Here is a 19,430-nt window from a genome sequence, read left to right as displayed (position 1 = left end):
GAGAAAATCCATCTATCTTTGGTCACTTCATATTTGTGTAGTTACAAGGTTTTTTTTGGAGCATAGTTTTACACAGATTTTGTTAAACAGTCTGCTTTTCATTGGCTGGTTCTCTGATCTTGTCTGTAGAAAATTTAGAAATGTAAGTTATTTCAGAATCACCGCTAAAGAGGTGAGAAGCATTCAGCTGTCAAGTACTACACTGTAAAGAGATGAGTGAGCCTGGGACATGGTCACAGAGCTTGGGATAGTCCTTGGTTTTCTAGTTTTTCAGAAACAACTTATCCCAATAGGCTGTGTCTTTTTTTAATAGCTTGATGGAATTATAACTTACATACCATCACTTGTTTTAAGGGTACAATGAAATGATTTTTAGTAAACAAAGAACTGTGCAACCATCATTATTAATTTTAGAACATTTCCATCATACCCCCAAAAAATTTCCAGCCTATTTACAGTCACTCTCCATTCCCACCTGCAGCCCCAGGCTACAGGGTACAGAATTAATGTTTTCCAATCTACTTTAACATGCAATAGTAAATAAGTACCAGAAACCCAAATGTCTGCCCTTTACCCAAGTACATCTCTCCCAAAGTTCAGAAGTAGTCACTGGTAGCTGCTTTTTCAATTCTAAATCTTTCACATTTAGGGAAAAAAAACTTTTTCCCAATCCATTCTTAAAATAGTTATCACCAAACTATCTCAGAAGCCTGCCCATTTCCCTAAGTTAAATCTGTCACACCTATACAGATGTGGGACCTAGTCGGAGTATAAAAACATAATGGTCCAGTGAGGACTCTTTCCCATGTGACTTCTGGGGGGAAAATATCTCATGAAATATACATGGTAATGTTTAGTAAGCAGTGGATCTTTTCAGTTTTCAAGAACTTGTTAGTAAACATATTAAACAAATTTCATGGGTACTTCTAAATAGAATCCCCTGACACGTAAGGTGACCTTGTATCTGTAAGCATTTTAGATTTTTATTAGCAAGGTAAGTTCTAAGACTTTTAATAAGGAAAAGATAAGGTGTGTTGGTCTGAAAAAACTGTATGGGTATGAAATTTCTTAGCTGAACTGATCCTATTAACATGAAGTGATATACTTATAAATGTAATATGGTGGTTTATTAGTAACAGTACCTACAATTAATGGCAGATACAGGTAACAGGAAATACTTTAACAGGCTTCTTCTCCCCACCCCCACAAGCAGGGTGATTATATATTAATTTTTTTCTAAGTTTATATGAATTTTTGCAAAATTACAAAGATAAAAAAGTATAATGTTATCTAGAGGACTTTCCTCTTTCTCTCTCTCTCTTTTTTAAAGTTACATTTGTCTCTTAATCTTTTTCACTGACTACTGTTGACCTAAGTGTAGTGTGCCATCAAGAGCAGGGACTCCAGAGGTCCGATTCCTGGCTCAGCTCTGGACTCTGCTACTTGTCTGTCTGAACTTGGGCATCTCACTTCATCTCAATTTAAACCATTTCCTAGGGTTGTTATGAGGGTTAATTAGACAACTCACAAAACACAGTACTTGTCCCATAAATAACATTTGCTGAGAACTATGATTTTGTGGCTGTTTTTTTCTTAGTTTGACTTTACAAGGGCTTTGGGGCAACAGCTGCCTTTTCTTTTTAAGGTCTGAGAAAGCTTTTGTGTCTGTTAAGGAACTTACCAAGGGTTTGTTTCCAGTGATTTTTCAACAATAAGATTTTTTTCAAGACCTAGTTTTTCTTAAACCCTTAAGCTCAATGTATAAATTTATTTTATTCATAATTCCAACTTGCAAATGTTAGGAACACATTTTCTTTGATCAATGTTTAACTTCTACAAAAGATTACATCTTTTTAAACATTAAAATCCATATACAAACTTAGATAAGTCTACTTAATTTTTAAACTATATTTATATATGTAAGACATCTAACCTCCTTAATCACTGCAGAAGCACAAGCAGGCCAACATACAATCTGGCTAGCAAAGCATTTCGAAGCCCTTCGACAGGGCTCGTGTCTATGCTCCATCTCCACTGCAGGATATGCACAGTGAGCCTCAGGTCAGGACTGCTGTAGAAGATGTGTCATGAGTTTCACACTTGTCCCTTTTCATATAGGGTTGAATATCTGCCATGGCCCCTTCCCTGTTTTTTTAAATCATGACCTCTGATATAAATTATTGAGCTCCTATATCTCCTATTCAGATCTAAGTTTGTACATAATTGAATACTGCATCCTTCTTATGTAGTATTTGCATACTTGTCTTGCAGTTTTGTAGTTAATATATCAAAACATAGTAAGGTAATAGAAATTTATTTACCTAATCCCCTGTTGTTGGCTATTAGCTTATGTCCAGTCTCATAAATAGCTGTATTGAAAGCATGCTTGTAAAAGTATTTTGTTTATGTCCTATTTCCTTTGGATAAATTCATAAAACAGAATAACTAGGTGCCATTACCCCAATATTAGTTACATAATGTAATCTACCTACTGCTGTAGACCTGCTGCTGCTCCCATTTTTACTGCCTGCTGAACTTCAGAATGATTTTACCAGATTACAAGAAAAATTCTATTGGGATTACTAAGAGAAAATGACTAAGGCTATATATTGAAATGGTGGTATCAAACTCTATATAGTATAATAGAGGTGACAGAAATAAAACAAAGAGGCAAAATGATGTATTTTATTGTAATTGACAAAGAGATTCTAATGTTCCTTAAGGGATGACAAGAGGAGCAAGAGTGGAAGACTTTTTGTTAGTGATGCTAGAACACATCACAAAGCTCACAGTGATAATGGCACAGAAAGAAGGTAGCTGTATAACTTTCTATTCTGACTATTGAATACTTTCTCCCCCACAAATCAAGAGGACAGAATTTTACCAAATGCCTTTTTTACTTCACTCAAGATGATCGTACCTCTTCTTTCTACATATGGGTAATGGGAAATCATTTCCTAATTTGAAATCTTCCTTGCATTTCTGGATAAGTCACACTTGGTTCAAAAAAATACTAACAGAATAGTATCGGTGTACTAAAAGTTTCAGAGTTTTGCACTCATCTTCAAAGGAAGATTAGTCTATAGAAATCTTTAACTTTAAAAATATTATCTAAGAACTTCTAGTACTTGCAGCATAAGAGGATTTGGAAAGCCTTCCATCTGCTTTGTGCTCTGGTATGGTACCCTAAACAAGTGATGTAATGGATTGCCATCCACTGAAAGGCATGATTGTGGCTGTTCTCACTCTCCAGATACTTACTGGTAAGAAAGGATTACCACATGCATGAGTATGTTGTAATCATCATCTTGATGACAAACACTGAGTCCCAAGATTGGTTGACACATGATGAATGTGCTTTGTATATTTAATCTTCTTAATGAAATCCCAGGGAAAATATCAATCCTGCCACTAATGACAATAAAGTGCCCTTACTCCCAGGAGCACAAAGCTCTTCACGATTAATTATTTCAGTCATCCTCACCATCGTCCCATGAGGTGAGTGGCAGAGTGCTTCTGCTTAAAAAAAAAATAACTAATTGGATTTTCTCCTGTTCTATATTCTATGTTCTAGAACTGGGAGGCTACCTTATAAAGACCATCTGTATGTCTGCTGGTGGACCTGGGTTTCAAAGTCATGAGCTGCTGTCACATATGAACAGGCTAGGAGCACATATGGAGTAGAAACATTGGAGGGAGTTTGGATGGTAGCTCATCAAGATGCCCTGAGCAGGTTGGCCTAGAGTAGCACAGAGGCAAAGCCTGAGCCAGGGCTCTGGTGCCTCTGTTGAAGTGCTAATAATCCATGGTGCTAAATGTTTCTTTTTGAAAATATCTCACTGAGGCACCTCTTCCCTGTACGTACTCTTCCTCCAACCTTGCACTAGAGTACTACAGAGAGTATCTGCCCATCCTGTCTTCCAGAGAGGGGCACTGGGCCCTTCTCATCCTTCTCTCATGTATTAGTTAGTGGCTGGTAGCTCTTCACAAGGACAAGAGAAAGGTGAGATGTCTGAGATTCTCACTTAATACCTCTTAGCCAGCCTCGACCCTCCAGTGACCCTGTTTCTCTCCAGCCAGCTTCCCTCAGGCTGTTGCTTCCCTAGAAATGGGCAGGGTCTCTGTGGACCCATCTTGTCCAGGGAGCAGGGATCCGACTGAAGCTACATCTGGTCTAGCGATTCCTCATCCTTCTTCCCTTTACAGCGTGCCACCCAGTCTTCTCCAACAGTGTCGTCCATTCAGTTCTGTCTTCAGTTGGACTATAAGCTCTTGGGGTGAATATTCTGGCCCCGTGTTTGGGTTCTTTTTAACCCCCTTTAATTGCTCCTGCATATCCCCCAGTGCTGGGGTGTTTAGATGCACAATAAACACTTGTGGTTAATCTGTTTTCCTCATAACTGTCAAGTAGTGCCTGTAGATACTGACTGCACCATTTTAACTTCTTTTCCTTTTTCTTTTATTAAATAAAGGCTTAGCTGTCACCACATCGAGTTTTTCCTCCTCTTTTTTTCCTGAAGTTACCCTGAAAGGAAGAACTTCAAAATGTGAAGAATTATGCTTAAGTTGTGCAGTGTACTCAGGGTGGGGACTAATTACAAGGTTTAAAAACCTTTTTAGGTGGGTAGTTTCTGTACCATGACTAAAATATTGCTTTCCTAAATTGAGAACAGCTGTGGCCATGTTGCCAGCAAGTATAAAAGAGTTAGTGACGGTGCTCTGTGTCATGAAGAAGTCTTTGCTCTCTGGAGCTGGTGGATCTTTAAGCCAAAGGCACCCCTTCCTCATCGGTGTCGTGGTGGGTAAGTGCCCTGAGCTGCCCCTCTGGGGGCCAGTTTCTGTTGTTTGGTACAGAAATTGTACTGGCTGCATCAAAATGGCGTCAGTTACTAATTTACTATGTCAGTTGTTGTAAATTATCTTTCAAGTAACAGGGAGAATCTGTTGCCTAAAGGAGATGTCGCTAAGGCTTTGTGTATCTTCTCACTGTGTTATTTTGAAGGCTGTCAGTGTGCATGTATATAGTGTGCATCTCTGACTACAAAAGGTGGGGCTACTTCAAATACCTTGAATGTGTGGTTCTTGAATCTGTTCTGAAAAATGGTCACTAAAATAGACTCCAGTTTTTTAATGAGAAAATATAAAATTGACTGTTTTGACAAATGCAGAGAGTAACAATTATTCAGTGCATGTAAGCAACTTGTCACTGTTTTTTATTGTTTCTTTAAGCTTCATAGAAACGATGCATGCAGCCTGAGGAAGGAATGGTGTGCTCTCTGGGGAGGTTCTGGCTTATCATGACTTCATGGTTAGCAATGAGTAATCATGTCTGATAAACTGTTTGCAAGGTTGTGTCCTGACTTTTATTTCAAAAAAATTTAAAAGGAATTGATTATTAAAATGTTCCTATTTTCACTGACATCAGCTCAAAGAAAGGGACAAGCATTCCAAGATAAAACAATTCAATATTTTACAAATAAACTCTGTCTCAGCAGTTTTAACTATGTTCTGACAATGTATTTATAAAAGAAATAACTTTGGTATTTGTTTCCTTATTTTGATAATGTTTTTGTGTTAGATGGTTGACAGTTGAACAAGCACAGATCTGAATATAGTTTTGTTTTGTTTTTACAGGTGGGATAGTAACATCTATGGGGAAAAGAAAACAGCTTTCTTTCCTGGAAGTGGTGAATGTACAGCAGATCACTGCGTGGGAGGAACAGCAATCAGATGACCACCTTCTACTTCTGTGCTAGCAAACAGAATCAGTTGTAAGAGTCCATGTTGAACTTGGAAGCATTAAAAAAAGTTAAATTCCCACAAAGAACAAGAACTTTACCATCTCCTTTTTGATCTCAAGACTGGGGAGACAATGGATGTCATAGAGACAGCAAAACTTGAAGAACATATGGAAAATCAAACCAGTGATCCTACAAACACTTACACAAGACCTGCTGAAACTGTTGAAGAAGAAAACAAAAATGGCAACGGGAAACCAAAGAGCTTATCCAATGGGTTGCGAAAGGGCACCAAAAAGTACCCAGACTACATCCAAATTGCTATGCCCACTGACTCGAGGAACAAATTTCCCCTCGAGTGGTGGAAAACAGGCATTGCCTTCGTGTACGCTCTCTTCAACCTCGTTCTGACCACTGTCATGATCACAGTTGTACATGAGAGAGTCCCTCCCAAGGAGCTCAGCCCTCCGCTCCCAGACAAGTTTTTTGATTACATTGATCGGGTGAAATGGGCATTTTCTGTATCAGAAATAAATGGGATTATATTAGTTGGATTATGGATCACCCAGTGGCTGTTTCTGAGATACAAGTAAGTCTAATTTTGGGGGGCTTGCCATTAGCTTGTATTTCAGTGAGTAGATGTGTAAATGAAATTACCTTTCTCAGTTTTATCTGATAAATTCAGTCTTATCCAGGCATTTAGCAAAAGAAGTAATAGAAAAGTCCACTACATTAAGTAAATCCAGTGACTAGTCAGTAAGCAATTTTGGAGCAACCGCATGAAAGTAGCATCTATGTAGGGAAGTGCAGAAGTACCACGGTGGGTGATTCAGAGTTTATGAATTTAAGGTGCAGTTTCTGATTTCAAGCAATTTAGTGCTGTGGTATTTGCATGATAAATCAAGAGGTTGGAAAGGAATAACATTCACTTCATCATGCTTGTGTTATTTTAGGCTTCTGACAAGTGGGGAATGGAGGAGGCCAGGAAGCTTCTCTCGCCGTTTCTCATGATGGGATGACTATATTATAGGTCTGTGGTCAATAGCATGCTTTGAGGGTTGCTTATAAGGAGTTCTCAAGTTTTACATTTCTTTTTCTTTTGCCTTTGAGCAATGCAGTCCCAAGAGTTTAAGAACCTGAATTTAGAAATGGGTCTGTGCGGTTTAGGTTTTAGATTTCTAAAGAAACAGTGTCCTCTGGTATCCCTGTGGCACCACAAAGGAGCCCTTAGTTCCTGGTTTCATTCTCTCCATTTGGAATTGGAGGACTCAGGAAATAGCAAGCCAGGTACTTTAGCTTTGACACTTAAAAATAGGACATAGCTCTGAAGTAGTTATTTTGGCTTCCTTGTGAAGTCTGACCCCTAGTTCATAGCAAATTAGCCTCCTCAACTTTTCTTTTCACTCCCTTCATCATTAAGATGCCTGTTTTCTACTAAGATTCTAGTAATTAATCACTAAAATATAAGTTTGGTCAAAACATTGCCCATAAGCTGCAGCTTTTGAAAATGTATGCTTAGTTGATAGAATGCAAAACTTCAAACAGGATTTCAGCATTTAAATCAATCTTATCATCACTAAAGAGTTCCCCAAATGTATGTTTGCAATTTTGAAAACTTATTCCATAAACCAAAGTCATTCCTAAGCATATTCCTTAATACATGTAAGTAAAAGACATAGCTATCAATTCTTCAATTTAGAAGAGCTTTTTGCTGCTGATGTAGTTAGTTATGGCGTGCTTTATGCTAAAAGGAAACAATGTATTTGTTGAACCTTAATGCTTCCTTTTTAGCATCTGGAATTGACACTGAATATAAGAGAGGCTGCTTGGGCCAAAGATGTTTGCTTTCTCCTTTAATTTAGAGCAAAGTTTCATTCACATAGGTGTGAAAGAGAAATTTTCCAGGGTCTGGTAAGTAGTTGGCCTCCACCCTGAAGTACAGTCCTGACTTATTTGAATCATTGTCTAGAGAATTGTTACCTGCCTATCCATTACCTTGGATTTTATCATTGTAGCAAGCCTTTGAAAGAAATGCTTTGCAATAGATAAATACTTTCATCTACTAGTCTAGGTGATGTTCCATTCTATATTTTGACCCCAGAAACACTGGAATATTTATAAAATATTCCAGGAGACAAGCAGCTAAAATTTTATTTGTTCATAGTTCTTTAAATTAGAAATCCCAACAGTTACCTGAATTAGACCTTGATCCATGTCAGACCATAGCCTTGTAGAAGACTTAAACTATGCCACATGCCTCAAACTGCTGTTTTTCTAGAACTCTCTGATCAATATTAGTTTTAAAAGTTTTGAGAGCTCTGAAAATGGGAGACCTAGAGTAATGTAGTTTAGGCACTAAGGAAGTTATTACCAGTAATTTGAGGGGCTTTATGGACCCCCCCCATCTCTCAATCCCCAAAGCCCTGAGTTTAGAGACCCACCCCTTAACTACACAACAAAATAAGTTGTCGTCTTCAATTGGAAGCAAGGACATTCAAAACCCTTGGTGCCATTCAGCCACCTAAGAGGCAAACAGACAGGGCCTCTCCCTTTGGAGGACAGTGTGCGCAAGCCAACTGCTGGGAACCACTGCCTTAACTGAGGATTCAGGTGGTGCAGGACAGGGACCAATGTTTTCAAGACAACAATCTCCACCAAAAAATATCAAGTGAAAAAGGACTTGTGGGATTTTTGTTTGGCATTTTTTTATCAAGATTGAATAAAATAAGGGAAAACCAATCAGTTTACACTTGGACATCTTCAAAATGCAATTCTCAAAAAATCTGTATAGTTGTAGACAAAATAGTTCATGCCCAAGTTGTCAAAATACTTTTGGATGGTCCCCAAATAAACCCTTCTTATATAACTCAGGTTAAATGAGTTGCCCCATTTCCCTATGTGTCCAATTATGTAATATCACCTAAGCTCATTAGTTAATTCCTCTGTGACCATGGCTCGCTTATACCTTGATATGTTCTCAAGAGAGGGTTTTGTTAATGCGGTGAGTTGGCTGAAAACGTAGAAAGATTCATTGAATTCTCAGGCAAAGAGTGACCCTTTTAGAAGTAGTTACCTAGAACCCTTCATCTACTTTAACTTCCCCACTCCCCACAAATTCAGTCCTTCTGGGCCACATCCCACCTAGAATTTTGGCAGTATATGAATCTTTGTTTCTGAAAACTGCATGGCAATCTCTCCATGGAATTGTGGGGGTGAACAGCTTACATAAAAGCTTTAAACTGTGAAACTGTCGTCTGTTAATGCCATTCTATATTAATTATTCTTCTGTTAAACATTTGTTTTCTGTTGTATTAATAACAGGAACAACCAATAAACTTGTCTCTTCCCATCCCTATTTTTTCCTTTAGGTCAATAGTGGGGCGCAGATTCTTTTTTATCATTGGGACTTTATACCTGTATCGCTGTATTACAATGTATGTCACCACTCTCCCTGTGCCAGGAATGCATTTCCAGTGCGCTCCAAAGGTAAGCAACTCTGAACTACCTACCACTGGGAGGAAACCAAGAAAACGGTTACTGTTATGCATTCTTCTAGACACGTTCTTATGTGTTAACTGAAATCTAGCATATTTTCTGTTTTTCTTTAGATTTGGGGGGAAGAATTAAAATGTGTTCATACAGTATTTTTATGCATCAAAAATTTATTATTTGCTAATTATGCGTTATAATGGGACATTGAACTCCTTGCTTTTTTTTGCCTTCTCCTATGCTTACCCATTCCTGCATTCATTCTACAAGTATTAAGCTCCTGTTTTGTACCAGGCACTGTAGTAACAGCAATGACTGCAACAAAGTCCTTCTTCTGCTAGAGCTTGTGTTCTATCAAGGGATAACAACTGATAAGTAAATTCCTAACATGTCACATAAGCCAGATGTCTCTCAAGTGAAGAATAGTAAAGCTGAGTAAGGGTGCAGGGGACTCTGAGGGTTGGTACTACTTTGTAGAGGGATCAGCGAGGCTTCTGTAATAACTTCTGCCCAATAAAGTATTTGGGCAGGACCCAAGAGGAGGGAGTGAGGCATGTGGATGGGGTGAGGGCTGTTGGCCAAGGAACAACTTAGCTATGGTAGGTGCAAGAAAGAGCAGGGAGTCCAGTGTGGCTCAACAGAGCTGTGAAGAGCTGAGGTGGTGCCTTGGGGGGTCTTTGGGGCCCACTGGAGGAGCTTGAACCTTGCTGGTGGCAGTGAAAGTGAGGAGAAGCCATTCAATGCAGGTTGTATTTTGAACATAGGGCCAATGGGATGTGCTGATAAGTTGGATAGGGTTTTAAGAGAAAGAAATCAAGGATGACCCCAAAGTTTATAAGAATTGGAAAGAATGGCCTTTTGCTGGAATATAACGTGAGAATGGATGCTGAAACTATTTTAGGCAGGATTTACATTTTCTCCAGGTGGATGGAGTCACTTCTCAAGAGAGCTATTAGTCATCTTAGACCCCAGTATGCCCTGGTTTGTAAAAAAGGAAACTTACAAATTATGTGCTTTCTGGAGAAGGGAATGAAATCTAACATCATATTTTACTGAATACTAATCAGAAGTCCACAGTAGGAGGAAATAGAATTGTGTTCTGAAGAAGTCAACATTCTTCCTCACCAAATACAGGTGTGGTTTGGAAAAGCTTTAATTTTCCAAAGCCATCAAAGCAGAAAGTATCTGTAATTAAAACAGTGTACATATTGAGTTTAAACATTAGCTGATTTTGAGAGAAACTAATTTAAGACATGGGAGACATGCAAAAGCATAATAAATACTTTAAGGGGTTATTGCTATGTGTTAAATGAAGAAATGGGCACAGAAAAGAGGCCAAGACCATCCTAGTAATAAATGAGGTTTGTGGGATGAATTGCTATGATTACAGAAAGAAAGTAAATTAAAGATTATCGTCTGTGGAAGAGTTGCCGTTTTCTCAAGCTGCATCAGTAAATGTGCCCCCTGGAAAACCAAGCTACAGATACAGTGGAAGCTCTGGTCGCATCCTTACTAATCAGCTCCCATGTCCAGTTGTCAAGACCTCTTCCTGAAGCATAAGCAGGCAGTAGGTGCCTGAATTACTGTTCAGAAAAACAAGCGCAAATCACTTTGTTTGACTAGAGGTGATGTGGTGCTAGTGAGCGGGAGTCAGAATTGTGTTCTAAATGTGGTTCCGCCACCAGCTTTGAGTGCTCCTTAAATTCTCTGTGGTTTTAGGCTATTAGACGATCTACCTGTCGCCTTTGCTGCTGACTCTGTAGGATGCCCTTCAGACCTACAAGCAATGATAGAACTGTGTGTCCTGAAGCAACTCGCTTTGGGACCGTGTCAATCTACTTATGATGCCTAGTACTGCTCACTGCTCCCTGGATGACCAGAGCCACAAGTGTTGGGCCCCCGGCGAAATGCTTTGCCCTCGCAGTTTCCCAGTGGCCCTCTCCCTTGTCTATCTATGGTTTACTTTAAGTCCTTTGCTTATAATTTGCTTCAACCCACCAACCCAAGCTTTGGTTTGCAGTCACAAAATGTGTGTCCTGAAAAGTGTTTAAATAAAATTTTGGCCTATTTATTAGGACTCACGTAAAATGATTTAGCTTTTAAAACCTATTTTGCCACATACAGGAATGGGGTATTAGGCAGGGATAGTTCCTTTCCCTTTCCTAGAAAAGCTCCTTCTCCCCACAGCCATGCATGTCTAAAGGACTTCTCTTCTGAACTGAAGGGACTGTGTGGCGGGTAACATTTCTGGTTTGGCAGGAGCTGAGTTAGGCTCTCTTTTGCTTTATTTATTTTTGGGGAACTGGTATATGGGGGTCACTTTCTGAGGAGCCCTCAAGAACACACAGCCCCTGTCTGCTTTGGCTCTTAGGGTTGATTCTTCCCCTCAGTTCTCGATCTTCAGTTCCATGTCCAGTAAGGAACTAGAGGCCTTAGTGGTGCGTGATGGGGGTCCTAATGAACTAGAACAGAAACAGAAAAACAGCCATTAATCCCACTGTATGATCCCTCCTTCCCCAGGTTTCTTTCTAGCCTCTTTTTTTTCCTTCCTTTCTCACTGTTCTGTTTAGCATACTCCACGTGATCTGACATCTTAGGATAACAGTGACAGAACTAAATAATAAGTCCTGAGAAAAGGACAAGAAGGGACAGTCCTTCCTCTGTTGTGCAAAGGCATATTGAATCAAATGTGGTGCGATTCTCCACTCATTAGCACTGCTGAAAGATGGAGGGAAGAGAATGTGTGGCGATATTTTAGCTCCTCATTTGTTTATACTTCTGGATCCATTTAATCCTGAAGTAAAGGGGCTGATGGCTTTAAGCGTTTGTGTCCCTAGAAAATCAGAGCATTGAGTTGGGTTGTGTGACTGGATAAAAAAGTTATCACAGTTTTGAAATGAAAAATAGTGTGTTCTTTTAAGCTGGGAACACAATGGTTGGACAGAGCATATGTACCTTTTTACTTGATCTCAGTGTTGACAGTTCACACCGACTGCATGACAAGAAATTCCTGAAGGACTGCGGTTGATCTGATAAAGCACATGGCATCAGTAAATGATAAAGCACATGGCTAGATTCTATCCTCCTCACCAACAGCAGGTCACATTATCTTACACAGTGTGCAGTCCACCTCTACCAAGGTGCACCTGACGTGAGTGCCGCCACTCTGTCACCCGTACTTACCTTTCTCAGGTTTGGATCCTTAACTGCCTTTCAGATCTTCTTTTCAAGGCAAGATTACCTATTACTTGGCATGTTTAATTTAAGGACAGTCGACCCTTAATAAAACACGTATGTTCTCCTGGTTTGGCACCTGGGCTTGCCCATGGCAGACTTTTGAGGAAGGTTAAGTTTCTCAGCCTACCCTCTAACCCTGCTCTACTTAATTTTCTCTTGCAGAGCCTTATTCCCAGCTATCAACCAGTCATGGTGCATTTGCCTTTTTACAAACATCACCGAATACTGGACAGCTTTCCAGATTCATAAGATTATTTTTTTGTAATTGGGAAAGTTTTAGACTCCCCAGTAGTGATGTTTAAGGCATAGAATCCTGCCCCCAATTCCTGTCATACTGGGTAGAATGGTTTTCCACTTGTCTTGGAGGCTGACTCAATATCTTCACTCCTAGACTCTCCTCCCATCCATCTGCACACGTTTTAACTGCCCTTCACCCCCATGCATCCACTTGGACAAGACACTACCCATCTTCACCACCAGTTAACCACTATCATGGCTGGACTGGCTATGCTTCGGGGCTGGTTCCCCAAAAGGATCATCACCGAGTATGAAAGGCAGCATGTCGTACAACTGTTTCCCCAGGTCCCAGATGAATTGTCATTCATAGTCTGTCTATATTTCTCTTCTCATGTGTACTGTTACTTTACCTTATTTTTGAGAATCACTGTTTCATTTTCTAAGCCTGTTTACTTGATCCTAGACTGAGGTGAAACTCTCCATCCAGCCCTTCAACATTTCAGTATTTCTATTTTCCATGCTTACCATTTTTACCAATACAGTTCACTACTTCTTCCTGAATGCTTAAGTTTTAATGGGATGTGAACTTTTGACTATTGCTTCAAACTCCTGTCCTAGCCCACCATTGTTTCCCATGTTGTCACAGTAGCTTCTGGGGGCTTCTATATCCTTGTCTGAAAGAGTTCATTTCTGACTCTCTACTTTTCCTGATCAAAGCTACTCATTTTTAAAGCTGCCAGTACATCCCTAATGCATCATTTTCAAGTCTATCTAAATAAATTATTTAATGTGTTGCAGCTCCCCCTTTAACTGTAAATGTTTTAACTGGATTTTAATACAGTTACATGCACATTTCAGTCTTCCCACTTAGCACATGATACAAATATACTTTAGAATATTAGTAATGTGGTATTAGCTGAATCAAATATTAACCATCCAAAATCCTGACTTCCCCCTACATAGAGGAAAGTAGCTTTGATCTTTTTAGTGCATAGCTGTGATGAAGTCATTGGTTATTAATATTTTTAAAAGCTTTGTCCAAGGACACACAACCACCAAAACATATTATTAGTAACATACTGAATAATTTAAAATGTCACTAAAACTCACCAATACAATGAATAAAACATAGTTTGAGGAGCTTCCTCCTTGGATTCTTGTTGATTTTTTTTAATTAAAAAGGAAAAGAAAACACAACCTGCTGACTTTTCTAAGTATCACACAAGTTAGGCCAAAACATGGTTTTATTAGCTTGTTAATTTTCTTCCTGATCTTCTATGTAATTTAGCTCAACGGAGACTCCCAGGCAAAAGTACAACGGATTCTGCGGTTGATTTCTGGTGGTGGATTGTCCATTACTGGATCGCATATTCTGTGTGGAGACTTCCTCTTCAGTGGTCACACAGTTGTGCTGACACTTACTTACTTGTTCATCAAAGAATGTAAGTGGTAACTCATTCCTTCTTTACTGACTACTGTAACCGGAGGGATCCCTAGGCCCTGACACTGATGGGAGCCTTTATTCTACTGGAATTGCTAGCTGTGAAAGAGACGGATGCGTGCACGCACGTGTGTGTGTGAAATCATTTCAACCGGTCATGTGTGATTTGAACACTGAAAACTTAAAACAGCCCTGCTTCTAGCTGTTAGCATACGTCCAAAATGTCTGCCTCCTCGGCTAGAACTTCTCAAGGTATGGGAGGCTGTTTCAGTGCTGCAACTAAGAAAAATTATTGCTATTGCAAAAAGAATCAGTGTGCTTGAAAGCCAAGTGTAAATCACTTTTGTGTGAAACTTCCATTCCGTCATTCCAAATCATTTGATGTTTTCCCCCTTTTAAAAAGTTTCCTTGTCCCACTTTATTCCAATTTCATGATTTTCCAGCCAGCTGCCTCTGTGCTTTAATAGACATCCTCATGTTTTGCCAATACTGATCATTTTCTTTGTAAGAAGCAGCATGGAGGCAGGAATGGGAAGTATCTTTCCATGTTTATACACTTAATTCATATTACACAAAATCCTTGTATTCCAGCAGCTTTCATGGCTGGAATAATTTCTTCATTGTGGGGCTGTATTTGCTTTTAGCTGCCTCACAGACCCCATTCTTGGAGATTTCTATGGTTTTATATAATTAGGCACATTATCTCAAAATCCTTCCTAAACAGTGATTCTTCCCCCGCCATTTTTGCAGACCTTGTCAGTATTAACCTTCATCTTAAGTTTCAGGATACCCCATGCCAGTGTTTTTAGACACTTATGTCAATTTTCTTCATGTACATAGCATATTATCAAGGGGTCTTCTGGCAGAAACCACCAGAAGGAGGCTTCCCCCTCCCTCCTCATGCCTCTTCCATCTTCTCTTGGCCTGTCATTAATCCAAACAGGTTTAGCCTCATGTAATGGCAGTATGGACATCAGGGTTTATCTTTCAGTGGTGCAGAAGTGAATTCTTGCCCCATAGCTTGCCTGGGATTTTAGGTTTAGCTTTTGCTTTGAGGAAAATATGACAAAGAGTTGAGATTCTCTGCAATAGATGAAGCAAAATCCTTTGGGGGGATGGTAAGGATTGTATGGCTTCTGAGTTGTTTCGTTTGTAAATGCCACATACGAACTCAGAGTAGGGAAGATGTGTTAAGCGGGCAGCCGTCATCATACTTGACTGAGGGAAAGGGCTCTCCAACCCTTTGTCCTTATCTCCACTGTCACAAGTCTGAGAGGCCTGGTGAGGAGGAACCGAGGCCGTCTGTTGCACCAATAACAGAGAATACTCAGTTACGTTTCAACCACTACATTTCTAACACCTACTTCTAGGTTCTAGGGAGCAGGTGGAGGGATTTATTATGATTCTGAGTCTAACTTTCACTGAAGAAAGTTCCATCTGTGAAACATCATTTTCCAGTCCACGGGTGCATTTGAGTGGTAGGATCTTTCTCACCTGAGGATCATGAGAAGCTCATAGAAGATGTGGGTGAGAAGGAGCAGCTGCATGTCAAACCACAGCCACTGTGGTTTGAAAACCACAAAGTAATGAAGAGAAAACACCCCAGAAAACTGAGAGTTAGTTTTATAAAATAACTGAAGATTTAAAATAATAAATGGATATAAACTCTGTGCCAGACACTATTCTAAGCCCTTGATACAAATTAACTCATTTATTCCTGCAACCACTCCATGAGAGAAGCACTATTTCCCCATTTTTCAGAGAGGACACTTCAGCATAGAGAAAGTGAGTAACAGAACTAGTCCCCGTTAGTAATTGAAGGGCAGGGTATTCAGACTCCCAGCCAGCAGACTCCAGAGATTCTGCTATTCATTTATTGGCTCTGTTTAGTTTTGGAAATGCACATTGTCTGATCTTACAGAATCGCTAAGGAACAATTCTGGGTATATTTCTCATTATTGTTCTTCTACCTCAGCAACAGCAGGACAACTTGTGATTACTCTTACCTTCAAAAAGGCTATGCAGTACATGGAGATATTTTCTTCCCAAGACATGATTTTAGCTTGAGGTTTTTAAAATTTGTAAGTTGACATATTCCAGGGAAAGAATTACATTCTGCATTTCCCAATTTTTGGTGAGAAGTAAAATGGCAAATCTATAATGCTTAATGCAAACTCAACTTTAGAGCCAGTCTAGTACATAAACAAGGCAGTCCATGTTTATGCCATTTCCTATGCAATTAGGAAAAACAGTCACATTCTAAATTATACCGTGTGTTATTGGTCTGACTAAGAAGTGGTTCCAGAGGCTTCTTTGAACAGTCTGCATCTAGAACTAGATATATCATTTATATATTTTTTGCTTTCCTGCCTTTGATCTGTTAGGACTCTTCCCTTGTTTGCTCTGTTGTTATGCATGGATTTGAATTTAGTCATTAGGGCAGATGAAAACTTGGGACCAGGATGTTTTTTGGGTTAGCAAGAGGGCTTTACCCAGTCATGCAAATATTATCACTGGGGCCCAGGTTCCTTATAAAATCAGCCCAGCTATTGGTACCAAATGTCTTACTAATTGAGGAGGAGGAAAAAAAAATTTTTTTTTTAACCTGGTCGCCACACAAATCCCACTGTCATTCAGTGACAGCTTGGGCTAGGATCACACACAGATAGTAGAGTTAATGAGTATTTGTAATGTCATCTTTTAGCCTGATGTTACCCTTATAGGAAGATTGAGAGAGCAGAAAAGATTACCATTTTGCCATTTCTATTTCAAAATAGTTTATATTGAATCTTTTGTCGGGGGGCAGCCAGTGTTCTCAATTAAAGAGCAGTGGTCTCCATGTGGTAGCATAATAACGAATACATTTTTATGCATGAGCAGTGCTAGTGCTTCCAGCTATTCCTAAAACCTCACTTTGAATTCTACAAGTAGTATAATGATCATTCAGGCCATCTCTTTACCTTATCTACTTCAGTTTTGCTTCTTGTTGATAAACAAATACAAAATAGTTCTGGTTTGTCCAAGCATTTTGAAATTCTAAGGTAAACACTGGATGAAGTATAAGCAATGGAAGTTGGGTTGGTGTGAGACTTTAGGGAAGGGTGAGGTCTGTAGTACTGAAGAATGCACATTTAGTGAAATCTCCAGATTTCTAATGTTCAACTTTTAACATTCTGAGGAACTTAGTGGCAGGGTGAACCAATTGAAATGTAATAAGGAACACAATCAAAATTAGAAAATCAGACTTTCAAATGCAAATACCAACTTATTATTCTACTGTTCCACTTGGAACCTAAAGAGCAACAGTTTTTCTACCAAAAAAAATTTTTATTTGAATGATACCTGATTTGGTACTTCATCTAAAGTTCTGAAAATGGATCCTTCTACTATTCAACCATTCTTCCACACTTGAAAGCAAATATCAGTATGAATGTATTTGAGGAGCTAAATATGAAAATTTGTTAGATTAGCTTTTATTGTGAGCTAAATAAAGCTTTAACGTAGGAAAAATAAATAATTATTAAAGAAACAGAAGAGTTACGGTGATTAACTCTTGTTCGCTTTATACCTATATTGTTAACACTTGTGTGCGAAGGTTGTGGGGTGCATGATCATGTGTAACCTGGCAAGGTCTCTATTTTTTTTCATAGCTGACTAACATCATGACCTTCTTACTGGCCTGAGTAGGAAGGCTAAAATCCATAAATGATTGGGCAAGCGTCCTAAGCTTTATATAGGGAGTGCTTGATAGTTGCTATTGGCAGTAACAGTATAAAATTGCTGAGAATGAAAATATTGCTAGCCACAATGCCAGTTTTCTCTCTTTGGATAAATCAGGTTATATAAACTCTGATTATTACTACTGCTTTCTCATTTTCCCCCCATTCACATTGGCAACTACCTTTTCTTTTGACCCCGACTGTTTTTCTCTCTAGTGGGGTCTTTTAGGTGAACCAATGTGAGCCCATTCCCACCAACCTAATAAACAATTCTGTTCTCTTCTGTATTAGACAGCCTAGCAGTGGGCAAGACCTAGAGAATTTAGTGTTTCCAGCCTTCCCAACAAGTGACTATTAGACCTGCTACCAGGGTTCCCCCTCTCCTGTCCTGGACTGTTCACAGTGACTCATTTTGAGTTATCTGTTTTCTCCTTCCGGTGACTTCCTGACCTTAGGTTATCCTACTATGAGTACATCTCAGGGAGTCTTATTAATGCTGTAATTTTTCTACTGTCCAGATTCGCCTCGTCACTTCTGGTGGTATCATTTAATCTGCTGGCTACTGAGTGCTGCCGGGATCATCTGCATTCTTGTAGCACATGAACACTATACTGTTGATGTGATCACTGCTTATTATATCACAACACGGCTGTTTTGGTGGTACCATTCAATGGCCAATGAAAAGGTGAGAGCAGTGAAATTATCCTTGGATAGTTTCTTTTCTTTAAATGCAGAGGACCCCTTTTCATACAGTGGGTTTAAGGTAGCCTAATGGGAAAAATTGCTGTGGTTTAGGTGACTTAAACTTATGTCCCTTACTGCTTCTTAAAGTAAATTCACTTAAACTTGTGTCCTTTATTGCTTCTTAAAATAAAGAATGTCACAAACACAAATGACATTTAAGGATAAAAATGCTGCATAATCATAGAGCCTGGTGTTTTATTAATTCAACTAATTTATATCAGAATTGAAGAAGTATAAATGCTAAATTAAAATTTAGGAACCTTCTCTGTAGAACTATTGTGATGCAGTTAGGTAAGACATACTCCCTTGCCCCCAAAGAACTTGGTTTTGAGAAAAACGTAGCAACTATTTTAAAAGCCAGGCAGAATATGTAGCTTATGAATTCCTGGCCTTGGAACATCGTCTGTGCTGCGGTGCTCTCCAGCTTCTCTTTTTATCCCTGCTTGTTTGTTTCTGCTGCCTCCTGTTCCCAGATGACCATTTTTTCCTTCTCCCATTCATTTTGAAAGAGCTAATTCAAATGCCACCTTTTCTGGGAAGCCTTCCCTGACTCCTGCCCTCTAGTCCCCGAATGGAATGATTCCTCCCCTTCTCTGTGTTTCCTAGACTGGTGTGTGTCCTTGGTATGACAGAGGGAGTCTGCACACCATGACCTCCTTATCTTTGGATAGGTTTTCCATATTGTCTGACGCATATAATGTTTGGAGAATTTGTGAGCAATTGAATATGTCATTCCCAAAGGATCTAAACTCGATTCCCATTTGGCAGTACCCACTAATAGATGCCCCTCCTATGGATTACTTTGTCTTTGTAGCTCTGTTTCCT

At 39.3% G+C, this 19,430-nt stretch overlaps 1 protein-coding gene across 2 annotated transcripts in view; it reads left to right on the top strand.

Annotated features, from left to right (window-relative positions):
- The window catches only part of SGMS2 (sphingomyelin synthase 2), an 88,629-nt gene that overhangs the window by 57,820 nt on the left and 11,379 nt on the right, over nucleotides 1-19,430 (top strand). For both annotated transcript variants that reach the window (XM_037020147.2, XM_037020146.2), the window contains exons 2-5: nucleotides 5,635-6,327; nucleotides 9,107-9,224; nucleotides 13,990-14,143; nucleotides 18,380-18,546. In XM_037020147.2, the coding sequence (XP_036876042.2) occupies nucleotides 5,873-6,327; nucleotides 9,107-9,224; nucleotides 13,990-14,143; nucleotides 18,380-18,546 (894 nt within the window). In that variant the 5' untranslated portion in view covers nucleotides 5,635-5,872. The remainder of the gene's footprint in view (nucleotides 1-5,634; nucleotides 6,328-9,106; nucleotides 9,225-13,989; nucleotides 14,144-18,379; nucleotides 18,547-19,430) is intronic.

This window comes from Manis javanica, chromosome 5 (genome assembly GCF_040802235.1).
Source record: "Manis javanica isolate MJ-LG chromosome 5, MJ_LKY, whole genome shotgun sequence".
Lineage (NCBI taxonomy): Eukaryota > Metazoa > Chordata > Mammalia > Pholidota > Manidae > Manis > Manis javanica.
Note: the sequence above shows the minus strand (reverse complement) of the source record. Positions and strands in the feature narration are given on the sequence as shown.